The following is a 27,912-nucleotide window of genomic DNA, read 5'->3' on the forward strand; positions in this document are numbered from 1 at the left end:
TATAAATGGAGCTTGTGGCCAGACTTAATTGATGTTTATAAGATGTTTCCAGGTTGCTGGATTAATGGAGCCCCGTGTATAGGTTCAAAAGGTTCTGTTACTGCTTTGGGAGGAATGAAAACCTCAAGTTCCCTGTGTCAGGAAGGGTACAGTCTCTGCATCTCCATTTTTCTCATCCTCTCTGATGTAATTCTAAACTTAGATGATTACTCCTGTCTCTATCATATGAGCTTGTGACCACTTAGAGTATCAGCTTATAGGAAAATGGTACTTAGTTGATAGATTTTTTTTTTTTTTTTTTTAGTTGATAGATTTTTAATAACTGCAAAGGAAGCCTTCTTTGCTCTGCTAGCAGTAGGTGAAATTGCAAGCTTTCCACCTGTCACTTGCTGGGACTTTCCAAGGTGCTGGGGAAACCCAGTTAAACTAAGCCTGTCTGATGTCCTGGTACATCACTTGGGTGCCCAAGGTAGCTGTGATTTGGAGCATGAGATATACACTGAGAGGTGGGAATTCAACGGAAAGAAACTGGTTGGGCTAGGAAGATCATTTGAACTAGCTATTAATGGTTTGACTCCACCTTAGACATTAAAACCAAAACCAAAACAAAAGCTCAAATCTTGGTCTGCAGTTTTGTATGTGTGTGTTAATGTGTGCATGTGTGTTCATCTCTACAGAGAACAGTTGCTCCTCTAGAGTATGATTTTTTTCCCCCATGGGTCCAGAAGCTAAAACTCAAGGCATTAAGAGCTAACTGTGCTGATATTTTCATTTGTTCTCTTAATAAGCCCCCATGTATCATATATCTGGAGTCAAGAGAATATGCTTTTTGTAATGACTCAGATTTTGCAGACCTCAAATTTAGTGTGATGATACATATCTTTAAAGCACTAAACAGAGGCTGACATATAGATAGGATCCATTTAACAGGGAAGAGTGTTTGGCCCCTTTAGTTAAGAAAAAATGGAAATGAATTGATTTTGCACTTATACAACTGTCCCTCATATCCGAGGGTGATTGGTTCCAGGACCTCCACCCCCCCCCCACCCCCGGGATAAGAAAATCTGCGAATGCTGAAGTCCCTTATATAAAACGGCTTAATATTTGCATATAACCTCTGCACATCCTCCTGTATACTTTAAATAATCTCTAGCTTAGTTATAATACCTAATGCGATTTAAATGCCGTGTAAATAGTTGTAAATACAATGTAAATGCTATATAAATAGTTGCCAATGCATGAATTCAAGTTTTGCTTTTTGGAACTTTCTGGAATGTTTCTTTTTCCGAATATTTTTGATCTGAGGTTGGTTGAATCCAACATGTGGAACCTGTGGATACAGAGGGCCGACTCGTGCGTACTTATCTGGGGTCTCAGCTGGGCCCCGGTTAAATGGGAATCAGTTAAGTCCCGTGATCATAAAACAGACGTGAATCTGAGAGGAGGCAGAATCAGGTGACTAGCATGTGGATTTCTCTGCTGTCCGGTCTCATGTAGTTTGGGGTCCTAGACTGAAAACAAAACAAAACAAAACAAAACTTTTTTTTTTTTTTTTTTTTTTTTTTTTTTTTTGCGGTACGCGGGCCTCACTGTTGTGGCCTCTCCCGTTGCGGAGCACAGGCTCCGGACGCGCAGGCTCAGCGGCCATGGCTCACGGGACCAGCCGCTCCACGGCATGTGGGACCTTCCCGGACCGGGGCACGAAGCCGTGTCCCCTGCATCGGCAGGCGGACTCTCAACCACTGCGCCACCAGGGAAGCCCCAAAACATCTTTTTAGGATACTAAGAGCAATAAAAATGGGAGAAATAATCTCTTAAAGACAGATTAAAATAAATATTCAGGCTGGTGCCTGGAAGGCCATTGTGTAAGTAAATAGGATGAAACTTGATACTGTGATAACCTTCCAGATATGAAGAGAGACTGATGGAGGGTCATTTTCTCATATTTCTTGAAGATTCAAGAGGAAATTTGGTTGCATGTGAAAAGATCTGGATACTGATAAAGGTTAGACATTTTGAAGAACTGTAAGTATAGTAAGAAAGAGTGACAAGCTGTCAAAGGAAATTCAGGTGATTAAGGAGGGCTAGACAGTTGTTTTTCTGGGAGAGGTGGAGGCATAGAGGTGACAGATGAGCACAGAGGTCTCGAATTCACAAATCTGAGTCGTCAGTGTTTGCACTTATACCTCTGGGTTTCCTAAGCACATTTCGGCTTTTTATAACAGACTAGAAAATTCGAGCAATGCTGTTACTGCTTAAGTTTTTCTTTCCTTGGGATTCCCCCTAAAGATGCCATTGGGCGTTACTAGAAACCCTCCCACCCAGTGTAGGAACCTGATAGCTCACGTCCAGGACGGGGATCTGTGGGTTCTGGGATAAATAACCCCAACCTGTTCACAGCAGGGGAACGGAGTGACTAAGAAGGGGAAGGGTGGCTCAAAGTCACAGTTCCATCGATGTGAAAGATGTTCCCTCCTGTTTTTCGTGATATGATTTGATGATGATTTCATTTAGAAGACAGTTAGCATGGGGAAAGTTCTAACTGCCTTTTTCCCCCTTGTTGTTAACGTTCATCCATACTTTTAGTAATTATTTTTTGATGCCTACCATGTGTGAGGCACTTGGTATACATTGTAAACAGTGATGAACAAAACACACATGATCCCCGCTTTCAGAGAGCTGAGAGCCTTGTGGGGGAGATAGCCAGTAAACAAATGAACACATAAATGAACAATCCTGTATTGGGGTGAGTGCAGTGGAGGAAGAGAACAGGGTGTCATAAGAGAAAAGAGCAGGAAGGAGATTGCAGGTAGCCTCTCTGAGGCAGAGACCTGAAGGATAAAGAGGAATTTTCCCAGGGAAAGGTAGAGGAAGGGGGAGCAGCCTGTGCAAAGGCCCTGAGGCAGGAATGCCTGGGAAGCTGGAGAGGTTGCATCCATTGAGGCTGAAGAGGAAGGCAGGGCTTCGTTGAAGAGCAGTGGAAGCCACTGAGTGTTGAAAGTAGAGGGGTGATGTGATGCAGTTCGTGAAAGATCACTGTGGCTGTTGGGTGGAGAGCAGATTGGGAGCAGGCCTAGCCTGGAATCAGACAGGTGAAGTGGGAGGCTCTGGCAGGAATCTAGGCAACCAATTATGGTGCTTGGACTCGGGTGACAGGCATGGTCACGGACAGAGGTAGGTGGATTTCAGAAGTAGTCCGGAGGTTCAGTTGGCCTGACTGGTGATGGGTTGGGTATGGGTGGGCGTGAGTGAGAGGAAGTGATAAGAATGAACAAACAAAATAAAGAGAACTTGCTGTTGAAAATGAACCAGGAAACAGTGGCAGATTTCTTTCCCTGGCAGTCACCATCACACAAGAGTGAGGTCACCATTACAAAGACAACACCAGCAGTGATACCTGTGCGCTGAGTGAATGAGCAGGAAACACCATTGAAACCAGGGTGTGTATATGTATGTCTTCAAGTGTTTACAGTTTCAACACAGGCCAAGCCTTTGTTTTGTAATAACCCGATGTGACCTCTCTGGTTGCCCCAACACGCTGGTAGAGTCACTTCTGTGAGGACTACAGGACTAGGAAAAGGAAAAATAATAAATAACACGAGGGAAAATAAACCTGTAAATGAAAACTACGCCTCTGGAGGCAAGTCAGTCAACCATGTAAAGGTTTCTCACATCAGGGAAGGTGAGCGCACAAAAGAGCCTTGTTTTGCTTAACTTCCTTTTGGTTACAAAGACTTCTGTTGTATTTCCACAACTACCATCAGAGGAAGGCTTTTCTAAATAGTATCTCTGTCATTTTAATTGTAGTTATTAACTAAAAAATGTTATGATTACATTAACAGTACACGTGCTTATTAAACGGTCATCAACTCCAACATGCACTTGCTGACATCACTCTCCCTCTCCCTGGACGGTAATCTTAGGTATCCATTTGGCCGCTCCAATTTTAATTGCCATATGTCCGAGAAAGCTGTGCTTCTCACCCTATACTTTTGGAGGGACGCTCACTCTGGCCTAGCTCCAGAGGATTAAGATGCCCTTGCCCAAACGTGGGAGCAATAGAAGGGCATTTAAGACCTTCTCTTCATCTCAGAGCCATGCCCTGGGTGGCCTTTGGTCCTGGGCCTTGTGCGGATCTTTAAGCCTCAGGGTCTTTGGGGTTTTTTTTTTGTTGTTGTTGTTGTTTTTGGCCGCGCTGTGTGGGATCTTAGTTCCTTGACCGGGGATCGAACCCTCACCCCCCTGCATTGGAAGCACGGCACTCTTAACCACAGGACCATCAGGGAAGTCCCCCTCAGGGCCTTTGAATTCCAACACAATTAACACCCAGACATGTGTATGGCCTTTGAAGAAAGCCAACATCCACTGTGTGGAAAAAACTTGGTGAGCGGGTTGTGCTCCCCTTAAGGGGTCCTGGGCCAGATCTCATGCCGCAGCTGGCTCAGCAGGAGACCAGGCCAGTTCCTCTGCTTTCCCCTTGGCCAGGGACCACTTCCATCTCGTTGTTTGCTGTGTGACCCAGCCTAGTTGCGCAGATGTCTCTGAGTGCGGTCCCTGTAGACACAGGGCAGGCGGTCGTTTGCCCGTGTGGACGTGGAGAAGTGTTTAATCTTACTTTTAGCCCAGTGGATTAAAGACTAGGGGTGGCCTCGGTATGAGGTCAAAGCCCCGCTTCTCTCCGTTTCCCAGTGTGCTATCTGGCTTGCTCGTCAGCACCCCTGCTCAACACTGGAGAAGCAGGTCACCTGCAGCTTGGGGCTTACGGTGCCCTTGGTAAAGGAGCCGCTTTTAGCCACTAATGAGACGAGAAATTCCTTTCCTGCTGGGACAGGTCTGGGGATGATCTGTTAGAGAAAAATCAAGGGCTTTCGTCTCCAGGGTGTCCCTGAGGGACACATTTAGGAATGTGCCCGTAGGGAGAAAAAAGGCAGCTGTAATTAAGTGTCTTTTCCTGAATGCTGGCCTCTGAGTGGAGCAGAGGGAAGGCATTTATAGGAAATCCCAGAAAAACCCTTTCTAGAGGTGTGACCGCTGCACACTTCGCTTTTAAAATTCTTGTTTATTAAAAAGGACATGGCTAACTGAGGGAGAACAGCCAAGGCTTCCAGAAAGCCTGGTCTGAAAAGACCTCTTGTGATCCTTAAATAACAGCTGTCCTGTGTCAGGGGCACCAGTGGCAGGCGGGCCCCGAGTTATTTCTTCAAGAGTGTCACCACCTACAGCACCAGTCCTGTGGGGTTTCCTTTTACGCTAATGGAACTTTTCGTTTTTACTGATCATTTGTCATGAGAACAGGATTTTGAAATCCTCTTGGTATGGGGTTTTTTCCTCCTCCTTGGGACTTACCTGATTACCAGATAAATCAGATGCTGTGCTTCCCTGCCGGGAGCTCCCACAGAAAGGAGTGTGAGTCTGCCTGTGGGGTAGAGTGGACTGAATGTTCTTTGATGTCTGTCATGCTGAAGTTGTTTTCTTTTGTCCTGGCTGAGAGGTGGTGAACCAAACCATCACATTTTCTTTCCCCATCCTTAAAGAGACCCCACAGAGACTGTTCTTTGGCAGATCATGTAGACTACATCAGTGGCATTTACTTTTGGGCAAGAGGCGAGATACCCGATCTGATGTTAGAATATTAACATTTGTGGCTTTTTGAGATATGGTCAAGTAAAAACTTGGTAACTAGATGATGGCAGGAGTGGTAGACTTACATGTTTATAAATGTGTTAATTTTTCTAATTCTTAGAGAATCTTAAAACACTGGTGCTTGGTTTTTTCTTTAGTCTTTACCTACAAGGAGTTTGGTATTGCTTTCAACTTAGAAAATATGTCTTGATCCTTATACTGCAGTCAGTTATGCCATCTTGGCATATGTCTGAAATAGTTTGGGGGCCTCTGTTTCTTGTCTCTCCCACCTACTTAGAAATCCTGCGGAGTTCTGAGGATCGTTAAATCTCAGGATAAGTTATAGAAATTATTCACCAATCGTGGTATTTTTAAAAATTGTATGTACTTTTTAATTTTGGAAATTGTGTCATACAAACAATTTTTAAAAATTATTTATTTTTGGCTGTGCTGGGTCTTCGTTGCTGCACGCGGGCTTTTTCTCTAGTTGCGGTGAGCGGGGGCTACTCTTCGATGTGGTGCGTGGGCCTCTCATTGCAGTGGCTTCTCTTGTTGCGGAGCACGGGCTCTAGCCGTGCAGGCTCAGTAGTTGTGGCTCACGGGCGCTAGAGCGCAGGCTCAGTAGTTGTGGCGCACAGGCTTAGTTGCTCCGCGGCATGTGGAATCTTCCCGGACCAGGACTCGAACCCATGTCCCCTGCATTGGCAGGCGGATTCTTAACCACTGTGCCACCAGGGAAGTTCCACAAACTAATTTTATAATTGAGTCTTTTCCCGCTCCCTTCAAATGCAAATCATTGTTATCTGTGCTTGATGGCTTAAGATGGGATCCTTAGGAATACAGTCAGTCAGAACTGTTGATATCTTAAGTTCCCGTTTGAGAACCATGTTTGAGAACAGTCAGTCGGAACTGTTGATGTCTTAAATTCCCATTTGAGAACCATGGGTGAACGACGGTATAAATGCACTTCACAGAACATCATACAACCATGAAAAATGGTGGGTATGGAGACTGTAAGACAATTATCTTTAAAAACACGCTGCAAATAGAATTGCACGTGTACTCTGGTTACTACCAAGTCATAATCATAGCGAACACTTACTGAGTGTAAGTGCCAGGCACTGTTCTAAGCTCTTTACATATATTAAGCCATTTAATCTTCATTACATCCTATGAGGTAGGTGCTTTTAACCCTGTTCCACAGACAAGTTAAGTAACTTGTCTGAAGCCTCTCAGCTAGTAATCGTTGAACTATGCGGGGAAAAAGACTTCAAGAAAATACAGCAAAAGGGAATGTTTGAATTAGCATGAGAGAAAGTCAATTTTAAAAAAATATTAAAAAAAATTTTCTATAACCTGTTTTAGTTACTTTCTCAGGGAATTTCTGTAGAGCAAATAGTATAGGAAGATCAAAAGCGTTTTCAACCTGCTTTTTCTGTGATCTCTCCTTTGCCATGTCATTTACTGGCTTTTTAGGATTGAATTTGGTGACTACAGATAGCTTTTCAGTGCTTCCAGAATGGCTGTTTTAGGGATTAGGGTAAAAAAGGAGCCATTTGCAACCCTCATGATTTACCACCAGGAAGTTGATGATGGGCAGAGGGGAAGGTCCACCTCGGGGGGGCGGGGCAAGGCTGGCTGGTCGGTGATTCTGTATTCACACTTAGGTAGTTAGGACTAGCTATCTTGGTCAATGACAAAACCTGTTAAACTACTTAGCTTCTGGAGGATACACACCAGAAACCTTTTATAGGTCATAAACATCTCTGTCCCTGTTTGCTGTGCATTGCCTCTAGGCTACCAAGAGAAAAGTCTGGACACTTTACCCATGTGGAATCAGTCCTTTTCAGAACCCCTTTTAGATGTCCTCCTCTGCTACCCTCACGTGATTTTTATTATTTATTTTTATTCCCTGGGAAAGACGGTGAATAAACTGCTTCTTAAAATTTCTCCGTCTAAGAAAGATCAAGTGCGTCCTCCATCTCAAACGTTAGACTCGGGTGCTCTTCTGTTCTTCCTGCTTCTTTCCTCCCTTGAGGCCAAACTCCCCTGTGTCATGAAGTTTAGTTACCACGGGGGATGATTCATGCTATAACTCATGGTTGAGTTTTTGTGCAGGAAGAGAAGTAGGCGGTCCCCCATTGACCCTGGAGTCCACATCAGACCCATAGACAAGGACCCCTTGAAATTAATGCTCACCCATTAAAATGAAGTGACTTGTGGAGCTGGTGGTCTTCCTTTGCCTTGCCTTTCCTGGAGCCTCCTGTGTCTAATGGGAGGGTGCAGTCTTAATTCATTTTGCTGAGTCCCTAAGTAGGTGGTTCTTATAGCCCCTTGGGATTTCAATTAGCTGAGAACCTTCTTTGTGTGTGAGAGTCCTTGTTTTAGCAGGAATTTCTTTTCATGTCTAATTATTTTCTCACACTTCATAGTCAGAAAGAAAAGGCAGCAGTTGTTTCAGTGTAACAAACGCTTTGTGATGTTTGGTGAGCCAGCTCTCTACTGGTGGATAAGCTTTTCAGCGAAGAATCTGGCCTCTTCATTTTGTATTTCCAGTGCCTGCCGTGCAAAAACATGAACCGAACCGAATCTTTGAAGCCATCGTTTCTCTGTGTCTTGAATCTTTGAAGCCAACATTTTTTCTGTCTGTGTCTACCCCTCTGGAATGTTTTAAAGGAAAAACATGTTTGCTTCAGCTGCAGACAGGTTATTTTTGAGGCGTACCAGTCAGTCCTTTACAAGTGTAATCCCGCACGTCTGCAGGGATGCACTGTGAGACCTTTCATTTCCCAAGAGCAGGAACCACACTGCCCCCGCTCTCCCACATTCCGATAGAAGGCCCCCTGGGACCAGCTTTCCTTGTATTGAGAAACCTACGTTCTGAGGCAAACCAGCCCTGAGAATTGGACATGGTTGGGTGGTTTTAGCTGTTCTCAAAAGGAGTGTTTAAAAAGCCCAGGAGGACTTCCCTGGTGGCGCAGTGGTTAAGAATCTGCCTGCTGATGCAGGGGACACAGGTTTGAGACCCGGTCCGGGAAGATCTCACATGCCATGGAGCAATTAAGCCTGTGCGCCTCAATTACTGAGCCCACATGCCATAACTACTGAAGCCTGTGCGCCTAGAGCCCGTGCTCCGCAACAAGAGAAGCCACCGCAATAAGAAGCCTGCGCACCGCAACGAAGAGTAACCCCCACTCGCAGCAACTAGAGAAAGCCCGTGCACAGCAACGAAGACCCAACGCAGCCAGAAATAAATAAATAAAATAAATAAATGTATTAAAAAGAAATAAATAAAAAGCCCAGGAGATTTGACAATGCGGGTCCAGACACTAGTTCCCCAGCCCGGCGACTCGGGAAGCAGACCCTGTGTCCTGCATACTGTATATTTTCCTTCCTGTACCCAGTTCATGCTTTTTTACTTTTATTCATTCTTTCCCTTGCTGCTCTTAATAAGGCATCTTTCTGAAAGTGTAGAAGACTTAAATGAATTTTTCTATATTTTTAGCTGTTGCCTTGTCTTGTGTTTGACCAAGAAAACCCCAAACCAAAAAACTCCCAAACAGTAGGGCAGCCTGTTTGGATAATATGATTTTTGCTTGTATGTTCATTTCCAAGATCCTCCCTTGACTGAGGGGCATGGAGATTAAAGTTTTCATTCTGTACCATTTTGTATGATTTGAATTGTTATCCTATGCGTGTTATTACTTTAAAATACAGTTTATATACATTTCTTGTCACTTTTCTGTGTATTCAGAGATCCTTTTAATTTTGGAAGAACTAACTTTTAATTATAAGTAAAAATGACTATTTGCTTATAGAAGGGATCCTTTTATTTTTCATTTTTTTGATAGGTTGCAGGATTTTTTAGAATATGGGCCTAAAAATAAACTTTCTACACTGGGATTATGGCTTTCTCTCTGTACTCTGCCCTTTGTACTGGGAAAGCCCAGCCCTGATTTCTGAGATGATTCAAGCTTTCTGGGCCTTCGTGAATGGTTGTGCTGGGACACAGCCACCCTGCTGTCACATGCTGTGTGGCCCTGCTGGGACCTGATTATATATGAACTACTTCTGTGAGGTGCTGGAATTAAGTGCACTGAAAATCAAACGGACAGAAACACTGATAAATTGAACCAATGCTTAAATGTTGGAACCCACAAATACGTCCTGCTTTGGAATTTCTTAGGGTGAGACATTTATGGATCGTTGCTTTCATGAACTATCAGATTATACTTGTGTCAAAGATCCCTTGCTTAGGGCTTCCCTGTTGGCTCAGTGGTTGAGAGTCCGCCTGCTGATGCAGGGGACACGGGTTCGTGCCCCGGTCTGGGAGGATCCCACATGCCGTGGAGCGGCTGGGCTCGTGAGCCATGGCCGCTGAGCCTGCGCGTCCGGAGCTCCGCAACGGGAGTGGCCACAACAGTGAGAGGCCCGCGTACCGAAAAAAAAAAGATCCCTTGCTTAAGCTGTGTGAATTTAATGATCAGGATAATATTGCTAGAAGAATTCCTGTCTTCCTTTCCAGCTTTAATAAATCCAGCAGACTCACAGGGGTTACTTACCTGCCTACGATTCAGTCTGCTTTTCACGTCCTTAAATAGCCCTGTGGCTGTTCTTGGCTACCTGGTCTTTGGTTTTAGGCTTGCGTGTGAAAATAAGCGACAGGAACAGTTGAAGTGCCTGTTCATACCTCCTAGTGGTGTTAGAAGTTTCCAAAACAAATCCCACTCTAGTGCCCAGGGACTAAACCTGAGCATCAGGTGATAATAGGCCCTCAGGGAGGATCCTAGAGTTGGTTGCAGCTTCTCTCAAAATAAACAGACTTCGGCACTGATACTTCGGGGAAGGCGGCCCCGTTCATGGAGCTGGCAAGTGGTATTCTTTGAAGGTCGGGAGCCTTTGCGTCCCCTGGGAGGGTGAATAGAGAGGTGGAAGAGCTGGGAGAAGGCCCTGGGTGGAGAGGTGAGGCTCTCTGCTTGTGGCTGGTGTGGTCATCTGTGCCTCCACACTCAGCTCTCAGCAACTTCCCCTATTCAGGTGCCTACCCTTGGTATTTACAAAAGCTAACCACCCCTCATCACCAAGGCTACCATTTAGCACATGACTGTCAGAAGAGAAAGATACAAATAATCCTCTCAACATCTAAATGACAGATATGCAAACTGTTCCCAGCCTGCCATGGAAAATGTGTTGGGAAGACACTCGGCTGGCAGGGTGAGGCTGTCTGTAAGGACCTTGCGTCTTCCTCCTGCTCCAGCTGTGGACTGTGGTTTTAAAAATCATAAAAGATTTCTCCTAAAGGTCCAAAATCGTAGCTCATGTCATTTTCCCAGATCTTGGCTGTATTTTGTTAATCCAGTGTAAGTCCTTCTCGATGACGTTGTGTCTGAACTTTATGTGCAGCCCTATGATTTATGGTTGATGCCAGCTATGGGGGCTTTCCCCTTTCTCTTCTTTCACCTCAGGACATTTAAATTGGAAGCTTAAGCCTTCCTCAAAAAGAATTTAAATTTCAGCCCTCTTTTCTATGTGTTGTAAAAGACGGCTCAGCAAAGATGAGTTCAGAGGGAGTGCCAACCTGGAATCTTGGTGTAAGGGAAAGCTTTGGGGAAATTGTAGAGCTGGTTCAGAGTCCTGACTGTGCCTTTTAGCAGTTGCAAGGCCTTGTACCAGTTACCTAACTTGTGAGCCTCAATTTCCTTATCTGTAAAGTGGGTATGCTGTCCACTTCATGTCATTCTCGTGAGACCTAGAGGAGGACGTTTCTAAGTGTGTTTCTGCATCCCTCTGCCCCTTTAAGTAGAATGAGCTAAAGTAGCGGGGGGGGGGGGGGGGGGGGGGCACGATCTGCCCTGGGAGCAGGACGGGCTGAAGGTGAAAGAGGAAATTGTGTTTATTTGGGCAAAACCATCATTTCCTTAAAGTCCACAGCCCTCAGCTCTTAAATAGGTCACCGAAAAGAACATCAGAGTGTGGTTCTCGGCATGTGAGGGTGACCCCGGGGGCAGCTGTGGGTCAGCCCTGTATTTGGAGTTGTTTGTTCTGCGGAGCCCGCGCCACTCACCGGGCTCACATTCTTGCGGTTCACCCGATGGAAAATGCCGAGGGGAGGTTTACTTTCTCTGAAGTCGTTTCAATGGAGTTGGGCTGATATAATATCATTTGCCATATCGTGAAGTAGTTTGCAAATGACCAAGTGAAATTCTTGAATCATGCTTGAAATATTCCTTTTTCTGATTATTAAGCTGGGGATGAATGCCTCCTCTCAGTTTCTCTTTCTTTCTCATCGTGGTAAAATACATATAAGAACGGTGACCATTTTAATCATTTTTAAGCGCACAGTTCTGTGTCATTAAGTGCTTTCACATTTTTATGCAACCATCACCACCGCCCAACTCCAAAACTTTTATTCTCCCAACTGACACTTCCAGGTCCCCCCGCACCCCCCAGCCCCTGGTGACCGCCATTCTCCTTTCTGTCTCTGAACTCGGCTGTTCTAAGGGCCTCACGTCAGTGGAATCATACAATATTTGTCACTTTGTGACTGCCTTATTTCGCTCTTTTTTTTTTTTTTCTTTAACAAATCTTTTACTCTGTCTTATAGTTTCCATTACTCCCTGCCAGGGACTATTCTACAAACCCTTGCTTTTCTCTTGCAAATTTGCACTCTACCTACGTAACTGTTTGTATATGATCTTTGCATTTTTACCCCGTTGAAGGAGAAAACCAGTCACAGGAAGTGATTTGATGGAATGTTTATTTTATTCTTAGAAATAGCTCTTTACCGAATCAAGATTTTAGGTGACCTTACACTAAGTACAGAATCAGATCCTATCTTTGCCTAGAGGGTGTCTTCTCAGAAATAAAACTTCAAGTTCTGGCCTCCCCCACTGCACCCCTCACTCCCCAAAGAAGAGAACACAGGGTGTGTGTACGAGGCTGGTAATAGCAGAGAGGAGAGGCCAGGTAACACGGACTGTGAACATCGTTTGAGGTGCTTCCATTCAAAGGTAACCTCTCAGCCTTTCTCCTCGTAGGTGGTGTACCTTGAAATCCAAACCGGGGAAGAAGAATAAAGAACGAGGAGAAATTGAGGTTGACATCCAGTTTATGAGAAGCAACATGACCGCTAGCATGTTTGACCTTTCCATGAAAGACAAGTCTCGGAATCCCTTCGGGAAACTGAAGGACAAGATCAAGGGGAAGAATAAGGACAGCGCGTCAGATACCGTGTCAGCCATCATCCCCAGCGTGACGCCCTCGGCTGACAGCGATGACGAGTCTCCTTCGAAAGACAAGAAGAAGAAGTCAAAGCTCAAGACCTTGTTTTCCAGGTCCAACCTGCAGAGAGCACCACTTTCCCAGTCCATGTCTGTCCTGCCGACTGTAAAGTCAGACAAAGTGCTGCTTCGTCCTGGAGACTTTCAGTCCCAGTGGGAGGATGAGGACAATGGCGAGGACAAGTCCTCCTCTGCCTCGGACGGTGAGTTTCCTTCTCCTCCTCCTTACTTGGCCCTTCTCCCCCAGCTGAGCCTACTTTGCTTTGGGAGAGAAGAAACAAACAAACCTTAGGAGAAAGATTTTAATTCAGCTCCTCAGTTAGTACAGTGATGGTGATGCTGGTGGAGGGGGTGGCGGGGGTAGTGGTGATGCTGCTTTTACTGGTGGTGCTGGCGCTGCAGCTGCTCGTGGTGGTCACGGTAGTGGTGGTGATGATGAGGGGTAACCTTGGTTAGGAAGCCTTCTCTATTTCTAAGCCCTCTGGTTTCTAGGAATGTGCGAATGCCTTTTCCATAACGCCTGGCTCTGTAACTGATGTACATTAGTACAAGCTTTTGGGGCTAACAGAATGAATGCATGTACAGTTTATTTTTTATTTTTATTTTTGTGGTATGCGGGCCTCTCACTGCTGTGGCCTCTCCCGTTGCGGAGCACAGGCTCCGGACGCGCAGGCTCAGCGGCCATGGCTCACGGGCCCAGCCGCTCTGCGGCATGTGGGATCTTCCCGGACCGGGGCACGCACCCGCGTCCCCTGCATCGGCAGGCGGACTCTCAACCACCGCGCCACCAGGGAAGCCCCGAGTTTCTTTTTTTAATTAAGGATAAAACCATGGAAACTTACAGTAATTCTGATATTTCATTAATTCGTTGGGTACTTATACTGAGCTCTCATGGAATACATTCCTAATGAAAGCCGAGGAATCCAGTTCCATTAACTCTGAATTAACTGGATATTTTGAAATTCAGTCTCAGTGACCAGATCCCTATTATTGGCCAGATTCTGCACCTCTACCAAGAGCACTGCCCTTATCCTTGCTTCCATGCACGGCTTCTCCACCTCAGCACCGCTGACAGTTGGGAGGATAACGGTTTGTTGTGGGAGCCTCCCTGTACTTGTAGGAGCGTTAGCAGCATCCTGGCCTCCACCTGCTAGATGCGGGTAGCACACCCCACCCAGCTGTGACAACCAAAAATGCACTCAGATGCGTGAGGACAAAAGCCATGCCCCGCCCCCCACCCCCACCCCCACCCCGTGTTGCGACCCATTCCCTTAGCTTCTCACTCCCTTGGTTCTTGGTTCTTCTCCCACAGTCTTGTCTCACAAGGGAACGGCAAGCGTGGATCCTAAGCAGCTGAACCAGATCCACTTCAACCCCCCCAAGAAGGAAGGACTCTCCTTCCTGGGAGGCCTTCGGTCTAAGAATGACACCCTTTCCCGCTCGAATGTTTGTATCAACGGGAACCACGTCTATGTGGAGCAGCCTGAAGCCAAGAGCGAGACCAAGGGCAGCTCCCCGGCCTCCTCGCCATCCCCCCAGGGCCTCAGGAAGAAGCATTTGTTCTCATCTACAGAAAACCTGGCCTCTCGACCTTTGAAGGAGCCTGGAGAAGGAGGTGCAGTGCCTTCCGAGTCTTCCACAAAGGACTCTCTCAAGTCCATGTCCCTGCCATCCTACCAGCAGCTGGTCAGCGGGGACCTTCGGGAGAACGCGGCTCTGGCGACCTTGGAGGCTGCAAAGGAAACCAAAGAGAGCAAGAAACAGGAGAACAAGAAGTCCTCTCTGCTCTCCCTGGTGACCGGGAAGAAGGACACAGCCAAGGGCAGTGAAGGCGAAAGCCCGCCGGCCGCCCCCGGGAAGGAGAGGGAAGGCACGCCCGTGGCGGTCAGAGCCAGTGAGGACCAGCCGGGGCCTGTCGACGACGCTGTGAAGAGATCGGACGAGGAGACTGCGGCCCTTGTCTCCGGACGGGGCAGAGCCCCGAACCCCTTTGAAGACGTGCAGATCCCAGAACCAGAAGCTGACCCAGAGCCCAAGGCTGCACCAGCGCCACCTGTTCCCTCACCCAGGGCTCCCCAGACCAGAGCCGTGAAACCCCGGTGAGTCTCGGCCCCTCCCCGGGGCCCAGTGGCCATGCCTACGTTAGAGCAGACCTTGCTTGTTGGTCCGTAGTGGTCCCTGCAGAAATTGTTTTTAGCCAGTTCCTACCACTGGCCTGGCCCACCTGCAGAGACTGCAGTGATGTGCCCCAGCCCGGGGTCACTGCCAGCAGGCGTGGTCTGCCCCTTGCCCGACATTTTCCCTGCAGGCATCTTTGCCGCAAGCGTTTTCTCTGCACACAGTTTTGCTTCTGGCGAAAGTACCTAGAACTGGTCTGTCCATCTCAGTGAGATAAGCAGAGCACAGTGGAATGCCCTGGTTTTGTATCAGATTCCGAGTGCCGTGGTCTGGGAGCAATACCAGGTTTCGGTGGTGGTACGTGCAGACCGGGGTTTAGTAGGTTCTTCCCATGAGTTCCCTTTGAGGCAGGTGTAATCTCTCCTCCTTGCACTTTGGTGTGGCTTTGCTGGCACAAGAGACCCTTGGTCCACTGTCAAGTGTGACTGGGAGGGTTCTCTGTGTGTTTCCTCTGCACGTTGTCTCACTAGCCGGTGTTCTGCTTCTCAGCATGACTCACATTCACAGTGACGATATTCCTGTGCGCTGGGGGTGGGAGAGACTTTTTTTTGAGATTCTGCCTACTTTGATTTCACAGACACACACACAGACACACACACACACAGACACACACACACACACACACACACACACACACAGTATTCCTCTTCAAAATCTGCCTCTTGCTTTGTGGTGCACCTTTTTTAGGTGCTTTTTCTTTATCACCAAAAGAGACTGCAGACTGTTGCTCTACCTGGATCTTTCTGTTTCTATTGCAACAGTCCTTTCTGTGGCAGATGTACTTGGCGATAAAATTGTGCCCTTTGTGGATTAAGTATTGGTGTTGCTTCTTTAACTTCTCAAGGTACTGCCCCCAATATAAAAAAGAGTTCTCGCCTTTGGAAAGACTGTATTTTTACATGTCTTTTGCCTCTCATGCTGCATCTGCAACTGACCTGCAGATTTTATTTTGTCCTTTTTGCAGACTGGAAGTGTCTCCAGAGGCTCAGCCCGCACCCAGGCTCCCTCCTTCCACTCGCTCTCCTCTCGTGTTCTCTGCTCTCCCTTCCAGTTCTGGTCAGACACCCATCCCTTCTAAACTGGGGCATGACTCAGAGCCACAGCCCTTGGACTCTCCTCCTGGCTCCTCTTTCTCCTCTCCTGTAGCGGCCCCCATTTCCACATCCACTCCCATTGAACACTGGCCTCCCACAGATGTGGGTGAGGCCAGTCCTGAAGAACCGCCTTCGCTCCTTGAACCAGAGCTAGAAAAGGAGAGTTTGACACAAGTTCCAAGTACTGTTCCTTGTGCTGTGGGCTCGCTTTCCAAACAGACACCCATTCCAGTGGGGAAAGGGATGGAAGACTCTCCAGTGGGGAAGACCAGCGCTGATGACCCAGGACAGTCTCTCCGGACGCAGCCTGAAGTGGGGCGAGAAGAAGAGCTTCTGGGGTCTCCCCCCAGGAAACAACGAGGCACCATCCCTTCATCTGTCGAGGCCCGAGAAGTAACACCCGCCGCTGCGCTCAGAGGAGGCGGGACGGGCAGCCCTGCCGGGAAGCCCCCGAGGCAGGAAGCCTCAGGCTCTGCGGGTCAATCTAGGTCTCCTGTGGGGGATGCAGACGGGGGTGGCGGGATGAGTCCTGCAGTTAAGGAAGCGGTGCCCCCCGTTCCCGTGGGCGAGTCGGTGCCTCCACTTGACTCTGCGATGCAGAGACACGAAGAGATGGGTCCGGATGCCTGTGAGGGCAGAAAGGAAATCAAGGGGCAGGTGTTGTTTTCCGAGCAGCTCTCTAGGGAAGAGGCGGGGGAGGAGGCCCCTGTGCTGGTCCGCGGGGACAGAGGTGACCCCCAGGAGGTGACGCCACAAGGGGCCGCCCCTGGAAATGCGTGGGACACGGGACACTCCCAGGAGGGCGCGGCTGTGGCTGGACCCTGGCCCGCTGCCCTGGCAGCTCGCCCTCCCTGCCCGTCCTCCAAGGGGAGCTTCTTGGGGGGCCCCGCGCATGCCGCCAGCTCGGGGAGAGATGGTCCCCGTCTCAGGAGTCAGGGAGACGACTCCCGGATGGCGCAGAACCAGAGCAAAGCCAGTGACCACGAGGGTCTGCTGTCTGACCCCCTGCACGGCCTTCAGTCCTCCTGCGAGGCAAAGCCCCCAGCCCTGGCCCATCTGGACTTGACCCTGCCTTCCATCCCTGAAGTCGCTTCGGAAGATGAGAGAGGAGATCAGCTTGAAGATGACAGAGGGGTGGCCCCGGTGGCAGCTCTGGGAGGAGGGGCTTCTTCCCCGAGCACGTGGCCCGCCCATGCTGAGCGGGAGAGGGCGCCCAGCAGGGAGGCCGATGGGTCAGCAGGGGGCCTGCACGAGCCCAGGCCGGGAGCGCCCAGAGCACCCGCCCCCGCTTCTGCAGAGCAGACCACAGCCTTGGAGGTTCAGGAACCACAGTCGCCGGGCCCCGGTGACAGCGGGGAGGCAAAACCAGTGGGAGATGGGAGGCCGGGTCAGCCTCCAGCTGCAGCCCTGGATTCCCTTGTGTCCGGCCCCCCCTTTTCTGAGCCCTTTCCTGCCACACGCTCTTTTCCCACCTGTGCACACTCTGACACCCACCACACCAGTACAGCAGAATCTCAAAAAAAAGCAGCAGTCGAGGGCTCCGCGGGTAAAGTGGAAAATTCTGGCAAGAGGAAGCCGCTTCTTCAGGCCTGGGTCTCACCCTCAGACACACAGCCCGTCTCGGCTCGGCCAAGCGCTGGAAGCGGGTCGGCCAAGCACAGGTGAGAGCCGGGGGACGACCGTCCTCGTGAGTGTAGCCGTGCCCCCTTTGCTTCTCGTCTCCAGGCGCCAGGGCTTGCTCACCGCACAGCTGTTCTGCGGGGCGTCCGCCTGTGTTGCCGGAAGGGCTGTGTCCTGGGCCGGGAGCAGCGTTTGTAGCTGTGTTTGTAGCAAGAACAGAGTAGCAGCTGTCCTCAGAGGTAGATTCGGAATTGTTCTGCATGGTCTGAGTTGGAGCTCTCCTTGTAGAGAAACACCGGGAACCGTATCTTATTTCCTAGTCTCGGAAACCAGCTGAGATTGACCAGGAGAACCCAGCAGTGCGGACAGCTTACTTTAAGCAGCGCCCAATGGGAAGCTGGCCTGTTTGTTCTGAGCTCTTTCCTCCCTCTCGAGGCGCGCGCAGAGGGCTCTGCAGGGACTCCCACAGTGGAGTCCTAGGCTGCAGCTGCCTCTGAGAATAGGAGACCGTCTTCAACGTTCTCCTGACGTTGATAACGAGGCCAAGGGTCCTGTGAGAAGCTCAGGACACGTGGCCGGAAGTGGTGCCTCGTTGGCTTGCACGTGGCTGCCTCGTGCTGACTGCTTTCCTTTCTGAAGGAACGTTGGCACGTGTGGGACTGCAGGTGTGAGCGTGCGTGTCCCCCCTATTCCCCCGTCACCTCTCTCGTTGGCGGCCATGTCTGAGAGAGGCAGTCCCTCAGTTCCTCCGGTTCTGCCGTGACATACACGTCTAAGGAAACAGCTAAGTGTCCTTTCCCCCTTCTCCTTAGACTTCATCCCGTGAAGCCGATGAACACGGCAGCCACCAAGGTCGCTCTCTCCAGCTCGGGAACTGCCACCATCATCAGTGAGAACTTGGTCAACGAAGCCATGATGAAGGTATGTCTTCTCCAGAAGGAGGCAGGTTAGTTAGGGATCTAGAAAACCCGCTGTGAGAGTCACCATGACATACATCTCCCGGGGCAGCAGGGAACGCCAGGGGTGACTTAACCACACGTCTCGGTCTCTGGATGATCTTTGGAAGCCCCTACACTTTCCATGGGATACTTACTTTTCCCCTCATAGTTCTTTGGCTGTCGTTGAATTTTGTTGTGTGTCAAGCAACATGATTGACACCAGTACTCTTTTTTAATGAGAAGAAACTGTCACCCACCCTCCAGCCCATGCAGATCAGATATTCTCATTTTCCCCACATGTCCTTTCTTATCTTTTGGTAAGAACATACAATTCTCGCAGTTGTCATCATTGCACAGATAGACTTTTTTGTAACTTTATTCTGAAGTAATTTCAAACTTTACAAAAGCTGCAAGAATAGCACAAAGAGCTCCTGTCTACTTCCATCCCAATTCACCAACTGTTGACATTTCATCAGATTTGCTTTATCATCCTCACCCTCTCCTACTCCGTTCTCTCTTTGTAGCTGCGTATATATTTTTTTCTGAATTATTTGAGAGTAAGATGCACACGTCATGCTCCTTTTACCCCTAAATGCTTAAGTGTGTAATTCCTAAGAATGAGGGCGTTTATCAAAATGAAGAAATTTAACGTGGATGCCTCTCTGCTTTCTCATCTGCGGTCCGTATTTCACCTTCACCAGTTTTCCCAGTAGTGCCCTTTCTTGTCTGTCTGTTCTCCGGTCCAGGGTCACTCCGTTATCTCGTCTCGGGAGTCTCCCTTATTCTGGAATAGTTCCTTGGCCTCTTTTGTCTTTCAAGACATTGACCTTTTTCAGAGTTGCAGTCAGTCGTTTGGTAGAACTTTCCTCAGTTTGGATTTGTCTGATGTCTCCCTGCGGTTTGGTCAAGGCTGGGCATTCTCGGCAGGAATTAACTAGAGAAATAACGTGCCCTTTCCAGTGCGTTGTGTAAAGAGCCCGTGACACCAGCCTGTCCTGTTAGTGGGGCGTTAACTGTGATGACTTAGGTTAGGTGGTGTCCACTAGGGTCTCCAGTGCAAAGTTGCTAGTTTTCCCCTTTACAGTTAGTAAGAAATGTGTGGGGAATTCGTTTCAGACGGTGTAAGCCTCCTGTTCCTATCAGCCTTCTGCTGGCAGGCCTTCTGTCCACTAACGCACGTGGTGGTGGCAAAATGATGGTTCTCCAGCTCCATCACCTGCGTGGAAACGCTCTGAAATCCTCTTTTTCCCTTAGTATCACATTGTAAACACTTTTGCATGTTGCTGCTTAATTATTCTTTGAGCCGGTTATGCCAGTCTTTACTTACTCACTTCCTGGTTAGTGGATACTTAGCTTGTTTTCTATTTTTCAATATGAACAACACTGTCGTCAATAATTTCTCGCATAGAACTTTTCCCTTCTTGTAGGTGATTTCCGTAAGCTAAATTTCCAGGAAGACTATTGCTGGATGAGAAGATCTCTGCTCTTTAAAAAGCTTGAGTGGCTAACACGAAAAAACCCAGCTCCTCCCCTTAAAACCAAAACCGGTGCCCCCCAGATGATCTCTGCTGGAGAGTATCTTCATCCTGCCTTTTCTGATCCTAAAATCAGAGGGATTCAGATGTGTTGTGTTTCAGACACGTGGACAGGAATTTCCTAACCCACCGCTGGGGATCACAGTTGGGAGACATAAACTTTATTTCTATTTTACTGCAAGCATCTAGAAGTTTCATTCAGTCATAGATATTTATGGTCCCAGGGACTCCAGGACATCAAATAGTTTTTGTGTTTTTAAAATAAAACTTTTGCTCACGTCTTCTTCACTCCTGCAAGCGTTTTGTAAGTGCCAGGCGGTGGCTGATACCTCTGGCTCTGTTGCACCTTTGCCTCCAGGCGCTGGGCTGAAGGTACACTGAAAGCTGGAGATTTTGGGGTCGAGAGGCTGAGTAGTAATAACGAACTGCTGCTGAAAACAAGTTAGCATCTTCTGGCCATCTTGCCTTCTCTTGCCTGTCGTCCATGCTGACAGGGCATCACTGTTAAGCATCATTCTCAAAATGATCAGCTGTAGCCAGAACTGTGAACCTACGGTGTTTTAGCCCAAAGCCTAAAGGTGGACCCTAACTTCGCCAGCTCAGCCTGGCTGGCTTCTGTAGTTGTGTAGAAGGGGCAGCACTTGTCCTCTTGGAGTTAATGATATTTACCGGGAAACTGGGCAAAAGAACAGCATGAAAGGGACCATCACGAAAACTAGAGTCACTTAGCACCCCCCTCGCCCCGTCCCCTCTTCCGTTTGCTGTGGCATGCAGCTTGGCTCCGAAGAGAAGCAAGGCCCCTGGTTCCCATTCTGCTTCCTCTACAAAGCTCATTTAACCAGGGCCTTATCTCCGGGCCCTGACTGAGAGTAACTTGCCTTAAAACAAAGGCAACGGCTGCTTATTCTACTCATGATTTGTAAGTTCCGCTGCTGCCCCCCTGCCTGGATGCAACAAAGCTGTTGGTCCTGGACCATACCTGGTAACCACTCTGAGTAAACATGGAAAGGTTCCTGGAGACGGCTATTGGCCGACCGTAGAATAGACGCTTTGTACTAAGGCATAAACAGTGCTTATAAAAATAACTACTCTTTGGAATGTTGCAAAGTGAGAGAGAGGTTAGGAAAAGAAGTCGCATCGCTAAAGTTACGAAAAGCCAGCTGAATCATTACTACAATGGCTTTTTTTGTTGTTGTTGTTTTAGGGCCGCCATCTTTTATAGATGATTAAAACTAGGAATGTATTATTTATTCAGGTGGCTTCCACACTTCCATTTAAAAATAATCCAGCCAACTAGATCCAAAAATCATCTGTCATATTGTATGGGAACAGTTGGATACAAATTTGAATGTACGTCATTATTGGTACAGCTATGAGGGAAAAATCCAACGTAAAAATCCTGGAAGGAAATGTGTGACACTGGGCACTATTGTTTCTTGAATTAATGGGTATTTTCTTTGCACCTCTTCCTCTCCATGGCCATTACTCACTTTCTGTAATTGCTGGATTGCTTTTTAATTTTTTTAGTCACCACATGAATAGGAACTTCTAATGATTTCCAAGTCCTGCATAGTTTCCTCTTTAGATTACAGAATCCAAATCGAAGAGCTGTTGGACAGTTTGTAGGAAGCACCTTAAGTGTGCGTGCCTTTTCAGTTCTATGCATGTGTCTTAAGGAAACATTTAGGGATATGACCAAAGATTTATGGTCACACATTTAAATAAATGTTATTATATAATTGTGAAAATCAAAACCAACCTAAATATCCAGCAACAGAGAGATGGTTAAAATATAATGAAATTTAAAACATCCATTTAGGACTTCCCTGGTGGTGCAGTGGTTAAGAATCCGCCTGCCAATGCAGGGGACACGGGTTCGAGCCCTGGTCCGGGAAGATTGGTCTGCAGAGCACCTAAGCCCATGCGCCACAATTACTGAGCCTGCGCTCTAGGGCCTGGGAGCCTCAACTACTGAGCCTGCGTGCCACAACTACTGAGGCTGCATGCCTAGAGCCCGTGCCCCACAACAAGAGAAGCTGCCACAATAAGAAGCCCACGCGCCACAACTAGAGAAAGCCCGTGTGCAGCGACAAAGACCCAACACAGCCGAAAATTAAATAAATAAATAAATAAAATTAAACAAACAAAGAAAATCCATTTAAAAAGCAATTTTTCTAAAGTTTAATGATGGGAAAATGCTCACAAAATAATAATTTTCAAAAGCTATAAAACTTGATTTTGTATGATGCTAAAGTTGTAAAACATATCATAAAGAAAACCCAGGAAGGGAATTCCCTGGCAGTCCAGTGGTTAGGACTTGACAGTTTCATTGCCAGGGCCCCGGGTTCAATCCCTGGTCAGGGAACTAAGATCCCACAAGCCGTACAGTGTGACAAATAAACAAAAACAAATAAACCAAACCAAATAAAAAACAACAACGAGAAAACCCCACAAACAAAACAAAACAGAAAAACAGGAAGAATAAGAAAGAAAGAGACCCCAATGTTAGGTGTTGGAGTTATAATAATAACTTACATTATAAGTTATATATTATAATTATATATATTAGAGGCTAATAATTTTTTCCCTCTTCTGGATTTGAGATTTTCTATGATAAGTAAATATTCCTTTTATGATTCAAAACAAAATCCTGTTATTTGGGGGGGGGGAAATTAATTTTTTTTTTTTTTGCGCTACACGGCCTGCTGCTTCTTCCGCTCTCCCAAACTCTCTTGCAGAGCATCTTATGTAATCAATATTTTTGAATAAATATAATCCTTCTGTGACAGAGGTATAATCTAAAACCCCTTGAGGGTGTATTCTTGGCTATTGTTTACAAAGACCACTTTTTTCCTTGATAGGATATGTAAACAGACACACCCTGTTTGAAAGTGTCAGGCACGTTTCTAAGCTAGTGTTGCCATCATCGTGCTGTTCTTTGTAGCCCGGACAAGAGGGACGGGATTTCTTTTGGGGATTCTGGCCGGTGTGCAGGCAGCTTGCGTCACTGGACTGAACAGGGTCTTCTCTTGTGTCGTGTCAGGGTTGACCCTGCTCTTGACGTAGCTACTTCTTGAAGCAGGTGGTTCTGAGGCTTCCTCGGTGAAACTGTTAGACCCTCACGACAGTGAAACCGTGATTACCTCAGAGTTCCACCGGCAAAACTGTCTTGAGGTTGCCCCATGACCTCGTCTCTTTAAACTTACAAATCTGAGCCACAGATTTCAGGAAAAGTTAGCTTTGGGGGTTTTTCCCCTCTCACTAGAGACTTGGTACAGCGTGTTACTTTATATAATCCTTATCTTGCGTTTCCTCGTGGCTGGGGCCTGGGCAGTTTTCAGTCAGCCACCAGTCATCCCAGATTGTCAATGTAACTCCATGGGGCTCCCGCTCTGGTCAGGACGGGGCTGCTCAGCCACTGTACCCAGAGGGGGCGCCATCGATGGCTGTGATGGTGGCCCTTGGCTTTGACTCTGCGTAGTTTTGGGGAATGACTTACAGTGGGGTCTCCCAGTGCACCCTCCTAATCACCAGATATCCTGAGCACAGCCGAGGCAGTAGCAGACCTTCTGGGATGAGCGGCCACGTGTTGTCTTGGGGGGACAGTGTCGCCTCCTGCACCGTCTGCCACTAGGGTTTCTTCACAGGTCACCTTAGACTGGGGCTCAGCTCCACTTGGATAGCTGGTTGTGCCAGCTCCAGGGTTCACAGGCCACCAGTCATTACATCTCTAAACCCCAAGCCCAGAGTCTAGCCCGGGGGTCTGCAGCCTGTGAGCTGGGTACGGTTTGTACATTTTTAATAGGTCATAAAACAAAACACCAAACCAAACCACAAAGACGAACATGCAGCCAAGGCCACCTGTGGCCTGCACAGCCTGAAATACTAACTCTTTGGCCCTTTCACAGAAAAGTTCATCCGTCATCAGTTTTCCACCAAAATCAAAGACGAATTCCCAGGAGACTCAGATCACAGACTCAGTCACTAAAAGCTACCTCTTTTGTATTTCTTTAAGATGTTTGACTCCTTGACTGACTTTATCACTTTTCTCCCCCCCCCCAAAGAAATACAAGCCCTCGGAACCCGCGTTTGCTTATGCACAGCTGACCCACGACGAGCTGATCCAGCTTGTCCTCAAACAGAAGGAAACGATAAGCAAGAAGGAGTGTCAGGTGCGCCAGCTGGAAGACTACATCGACAACCTGCTGGTCAGGGTCATGGAAGAGACCCCCAGCATCCTCCGGGTTCCCTCTCAGGTTGGCAAAAAAGCAGGAAAAATGTGAATCACTTGCCTCCGGCACTGAGACTTGTGTGTGAGTTTGTTTCCGCCTGCTCCCAAGGCCGAGGACTCGGTGTGCCTGAGAGCCCCAGGGTCCAGGCTCCAGACTGCTTTCTCCCTCGAGCCTTATCTGGCAAGAGTCAGTCCCACCCACAGAAGCCAGGTTAATTATTACAATGAATCTTTTATTGGACATTCCCAGGGTTTTATTTTTAAATGCCACTGTGCCTTTAACCAACTTGTAAATATTTTATGCCTGACCGGAGACATGGTCATTAGATCTGATCCTGGCCCAGAGGTTCAGATGGCGCTGGGGGTATTAATGTATTTTTAACATTGGGGTTTTCTTTCTTTAATATTGAGATTTTAAAGTACGTCTCCCGGGCTTCCCTGGTGGCGCAGTGGTTGAGAATCCTCCTGCTAATGCGGGGGACACGGGTTGGAGCCCTGGTCTGGGAAGGTCTCACATGCCGTGGAGCAACTAGGCCCGTGAGCCACAACTACTGAGCCTGCGCGTCTGGAGGCTGTGCTCGGCAATTAGAGAGGCCACGATAGTGACAGGCCCGCGGACCACGATGAAGAGTTGCCCCCACCTGCCACAACTAGAGAAAGCCCTTGCACAGGAACGAAGACCCAACACAGCCAAAAATAAATAAATAAAATTAAAAAAAAAAAAAGCCAATAGGACTAGGAGGGAGAAACCATACCTTGGAAAAAATCTTTAAAAAATAAAAAAATAAAATATAAAGTACGTCTCCCCCAGCCATTAAAACTTAGGGTGAGATGACGAGGACCAGGCAGTTGGTGCGGTGTTGCACATACTTTCTTGGCCTTTGAGTAGCCCAGCTGTGGCGTTTTGGCTGCAGATGCTAAGTTTTGATACTATGTAAACCTACCCAGCTCCTCGGACTTGGTCTTTTGTTTTCGACTGGAGCAGAGGGGCTTAGGGTACACCTCCGAGTGTGCCTCTGATATTTGGAGCAAGCTGCCTTTTTCAGACATCAGCCTCCGCTACTCTGTAGCCTTAAAGTGTGCTCTTTATCATCCAAGAGGGGCTGTCTGTGGAGGTACGGAAAGTAGACCAGGGGAATTAGAATCACTTTGCACTGGGGCAGTTGGTCAAAATCCCTCCTCTTGTGATCGCAGGGTCCCTGCTGGCTGGAGTGACCGAGTCAGTGCCTTGATTAGGGATCGGGTGAGCCAAGCATTTGCTAAAACAGTCCCACCAGGTACGGAACAACTGCAGCGGCATCCACTGGCCCTCTCCCACGTGCCGTCGCTTGGCTCCCTGGTTCCCTTAGCAGCTCTTCTTGGCATTTCCCTCCCCCACCCCTTGTTATAAAATTGTGAAGAGCAAGATGATACCTATTTTTAGATGGCTGTATTTTTAAAACTAGATTAACATACTTCTTTTTTTTTTTTAAACTAGGACACTTGCCCCCTTCTCAACTAATAGCACCAGTTCAGAGTCTTCAGGTAATTTCGTTGTTAGTAACCTGATATTGGAATTGGAATGTTTTCTGTATTACTCATTTTTTTCTCCCAGTTGTGACAGAATCTCTTCAAATCCCAACATCTCTCCTGGGAGGAGAATGTCACAGGCCAAGTGGGTGGGCAGGGGTTGAGATGAGAGCGGTTATTAAATGGAACGCTCTTCTATGTTCATTCTTGTTATACTGAAGTTAAGAGGCAAGGTGATTGGCAGCGGAATCCCTTTTCAGGATCACGTTTGCTGCCACGTTAGTTAATATCAGAGCACTTTAATCTGAAGGATGATACTGTAACTTGATTTAGCTAATTTGCTTTGAATTATCGATAGCTCTTTTATTTAATACCCTCCTACAGTACTGGGGACCACTGTAAACTTCTCAGATGACTTGTATTTTTGTAGCGCTATGAGATTTCCGTGCATCCCTGTAAAGAGAACTGGATATTCCCTGGAACTCTGCAAATGCACGTGTATATATTTGTTCTGCAATGTTTTTTACTTGATGTCAATGTACTTTGACGGTGATGCCCACGTGCACTGGGTGGCGGGAGCGCTGAGTGGTTTCTCCTCGGAAGAGCCGCTACGGAGACCTGCATGCTTCCCAAGAGCTGGTTGTTGTGGAAAGATCTGCTGCTAGGACCTCGGGGATGGGAGCCGGTCTCTGTTTGAGAGGAACGGTCTCCGAGAGGAACGTCTGGGTGGAGGAGCAAATTCCTCTGCTCTGTATGCCACTCGAGAACTCTGGAGAATGAAGGACAATCTACTTCAAGGGTGTCTGGTTTCTACCACTGCTGGGAAAAAAATTCCAACGCAGGTAGCATTCCTGCACCTCTCAAGGTCACCGGTTAACGCCTGTCCTTGAGGACTCTGCTGTGAGGGAGAACTCAGCTAGGAAAGCTGGAGCCTGCTCTGAGCTGTTGGCAGGGGCAGGTGGACTGGAGGGCTAGAGCTCCTGCAGCCGGCGTGGGTCTGAGGGCTTACACCCAGCTGTCTATACCAGGAGAGCCTGAATTAGCCTCTAGCTGCTGAAAGTGCTCACCAAACTGATGGGCCCTAGGAGGAGGCCGTGCTCTGCAGAAGCAGGAGCAGCTCTTTCTTGGCCTTGCCTGGCTGACCCCCCAGAAGACCAGTCAGTACTTCAGGGAAGCATCCGATGAAATACCAAACACCTTGCGATGAACTTCAGTGGGAGGTCAGCGTCCGGAAAAAAATGTCAACCCTTTGCCCGGGTGTTTCATATCATCTCAGTCCTTGGACTTTGACAGATGTCCTGCCCACCCCTTTTACTTCCTGTGTGTCGGCCTCTCCGGGTAACAGAATGGAGGGGCAGGAAGGTCTGTCCTTTGCCACACGAACAGCGTTGACCCTGAGTGGAGGGTGCGTGCGTGGTGAGTGGGATACGTGTGTGGTTTCCAGCTTTGCTAACAGTGGGGGCTCGGAAGGCCAAAGAGGGAGGAGGGTCCACGACACTCAGCCACCTGCCGGATTGAAGGCCAGAGGCAACCTGATGTGAAATTAGGCACGATCTTCCCTCCCTGTGCCCCTTCTTTTTTAGAACTGCTAACTAATGGTCCCTCAAGGCTGAAGGATCTGTTGCCTTAGGTGAGTGGAGAGCTTAACCTCCAGTTAAGCTTAACCTCCACACCAGCCTCAACCCTGTGGTTTCTCAGTATCTATCATGTGAGCTGCTAACTTGACCTCTTCCTCCCTCTGACTTGAAAGTTCACCCAGCGTCTCTGGATTACAGAATTCTTATTTCCTGCTTTGTTACTTCAGGAATTTTGAACTTCTTTGCTTTTATTTTTAAGAAGTAACCTAAAATTTCCTACAACACTAAATAAAATGGCACTACCTTTCAAAGATTTGTGTCTGTGGTG

The 27,912-nt window shown here is 47.8% G+C and overlaps 1 protein-coding gene across 4 annotated transcripts in view; it reads left to right on the forward strand.

The window, feature by feature from the left end:
• RAB11FIP1 (RAB11 family interacting protein 1) overlaps positions 1–27,912 on the forward strand; it is a 30,012-nt gene extending 2,100 nt beyond the window's left edge. The window contains exons 2-7 of one of the 4 annotated variants that reach the window (XM_079909501.1): positions 12,660–13,105; positions 14,215–15,001; positions 16,045–17,835; positions 18,607–18,715; positions 24,332–24,523; positions 25,693–27,912. In XM_079909501.1, the coding sequence (XP_079765627.1) occupies positions 12,660–13,105; positions 14,215–15,001; positions 16,045–17,835; positions 18,607–18,715; positions 24,332–24,523; positions 25,693–25,713 (3,346 nt within the window). In that variant the 3' untranslated portion in view covers positions 25,714–27,912. Of the gene's footprint in view, positions 1–12,659; positions 13,106–14,214; positions 15,002–16,044; positions 17,836–18,606; positions 18,716–24,331 lie in introns of all 4 variants that reach the window. The other 3 variants (XM_079909500.1, XM_079909499.1, XM_079909502.1) reach the window with 3 other exon arrangements.

The sequence above is a fragment of the Stenella coeruleoalba genome, assembly GCF_951394435.1.
Source record: "Stenella coeruleoalba genome assembly, chromosome: 21".
Lineage (NCBI taxonomy): Eukaryota > Metazoa > Chordata > Mammalia > Artiodactyla > Delphinidae > Stenella > Stenella coeruleoalba.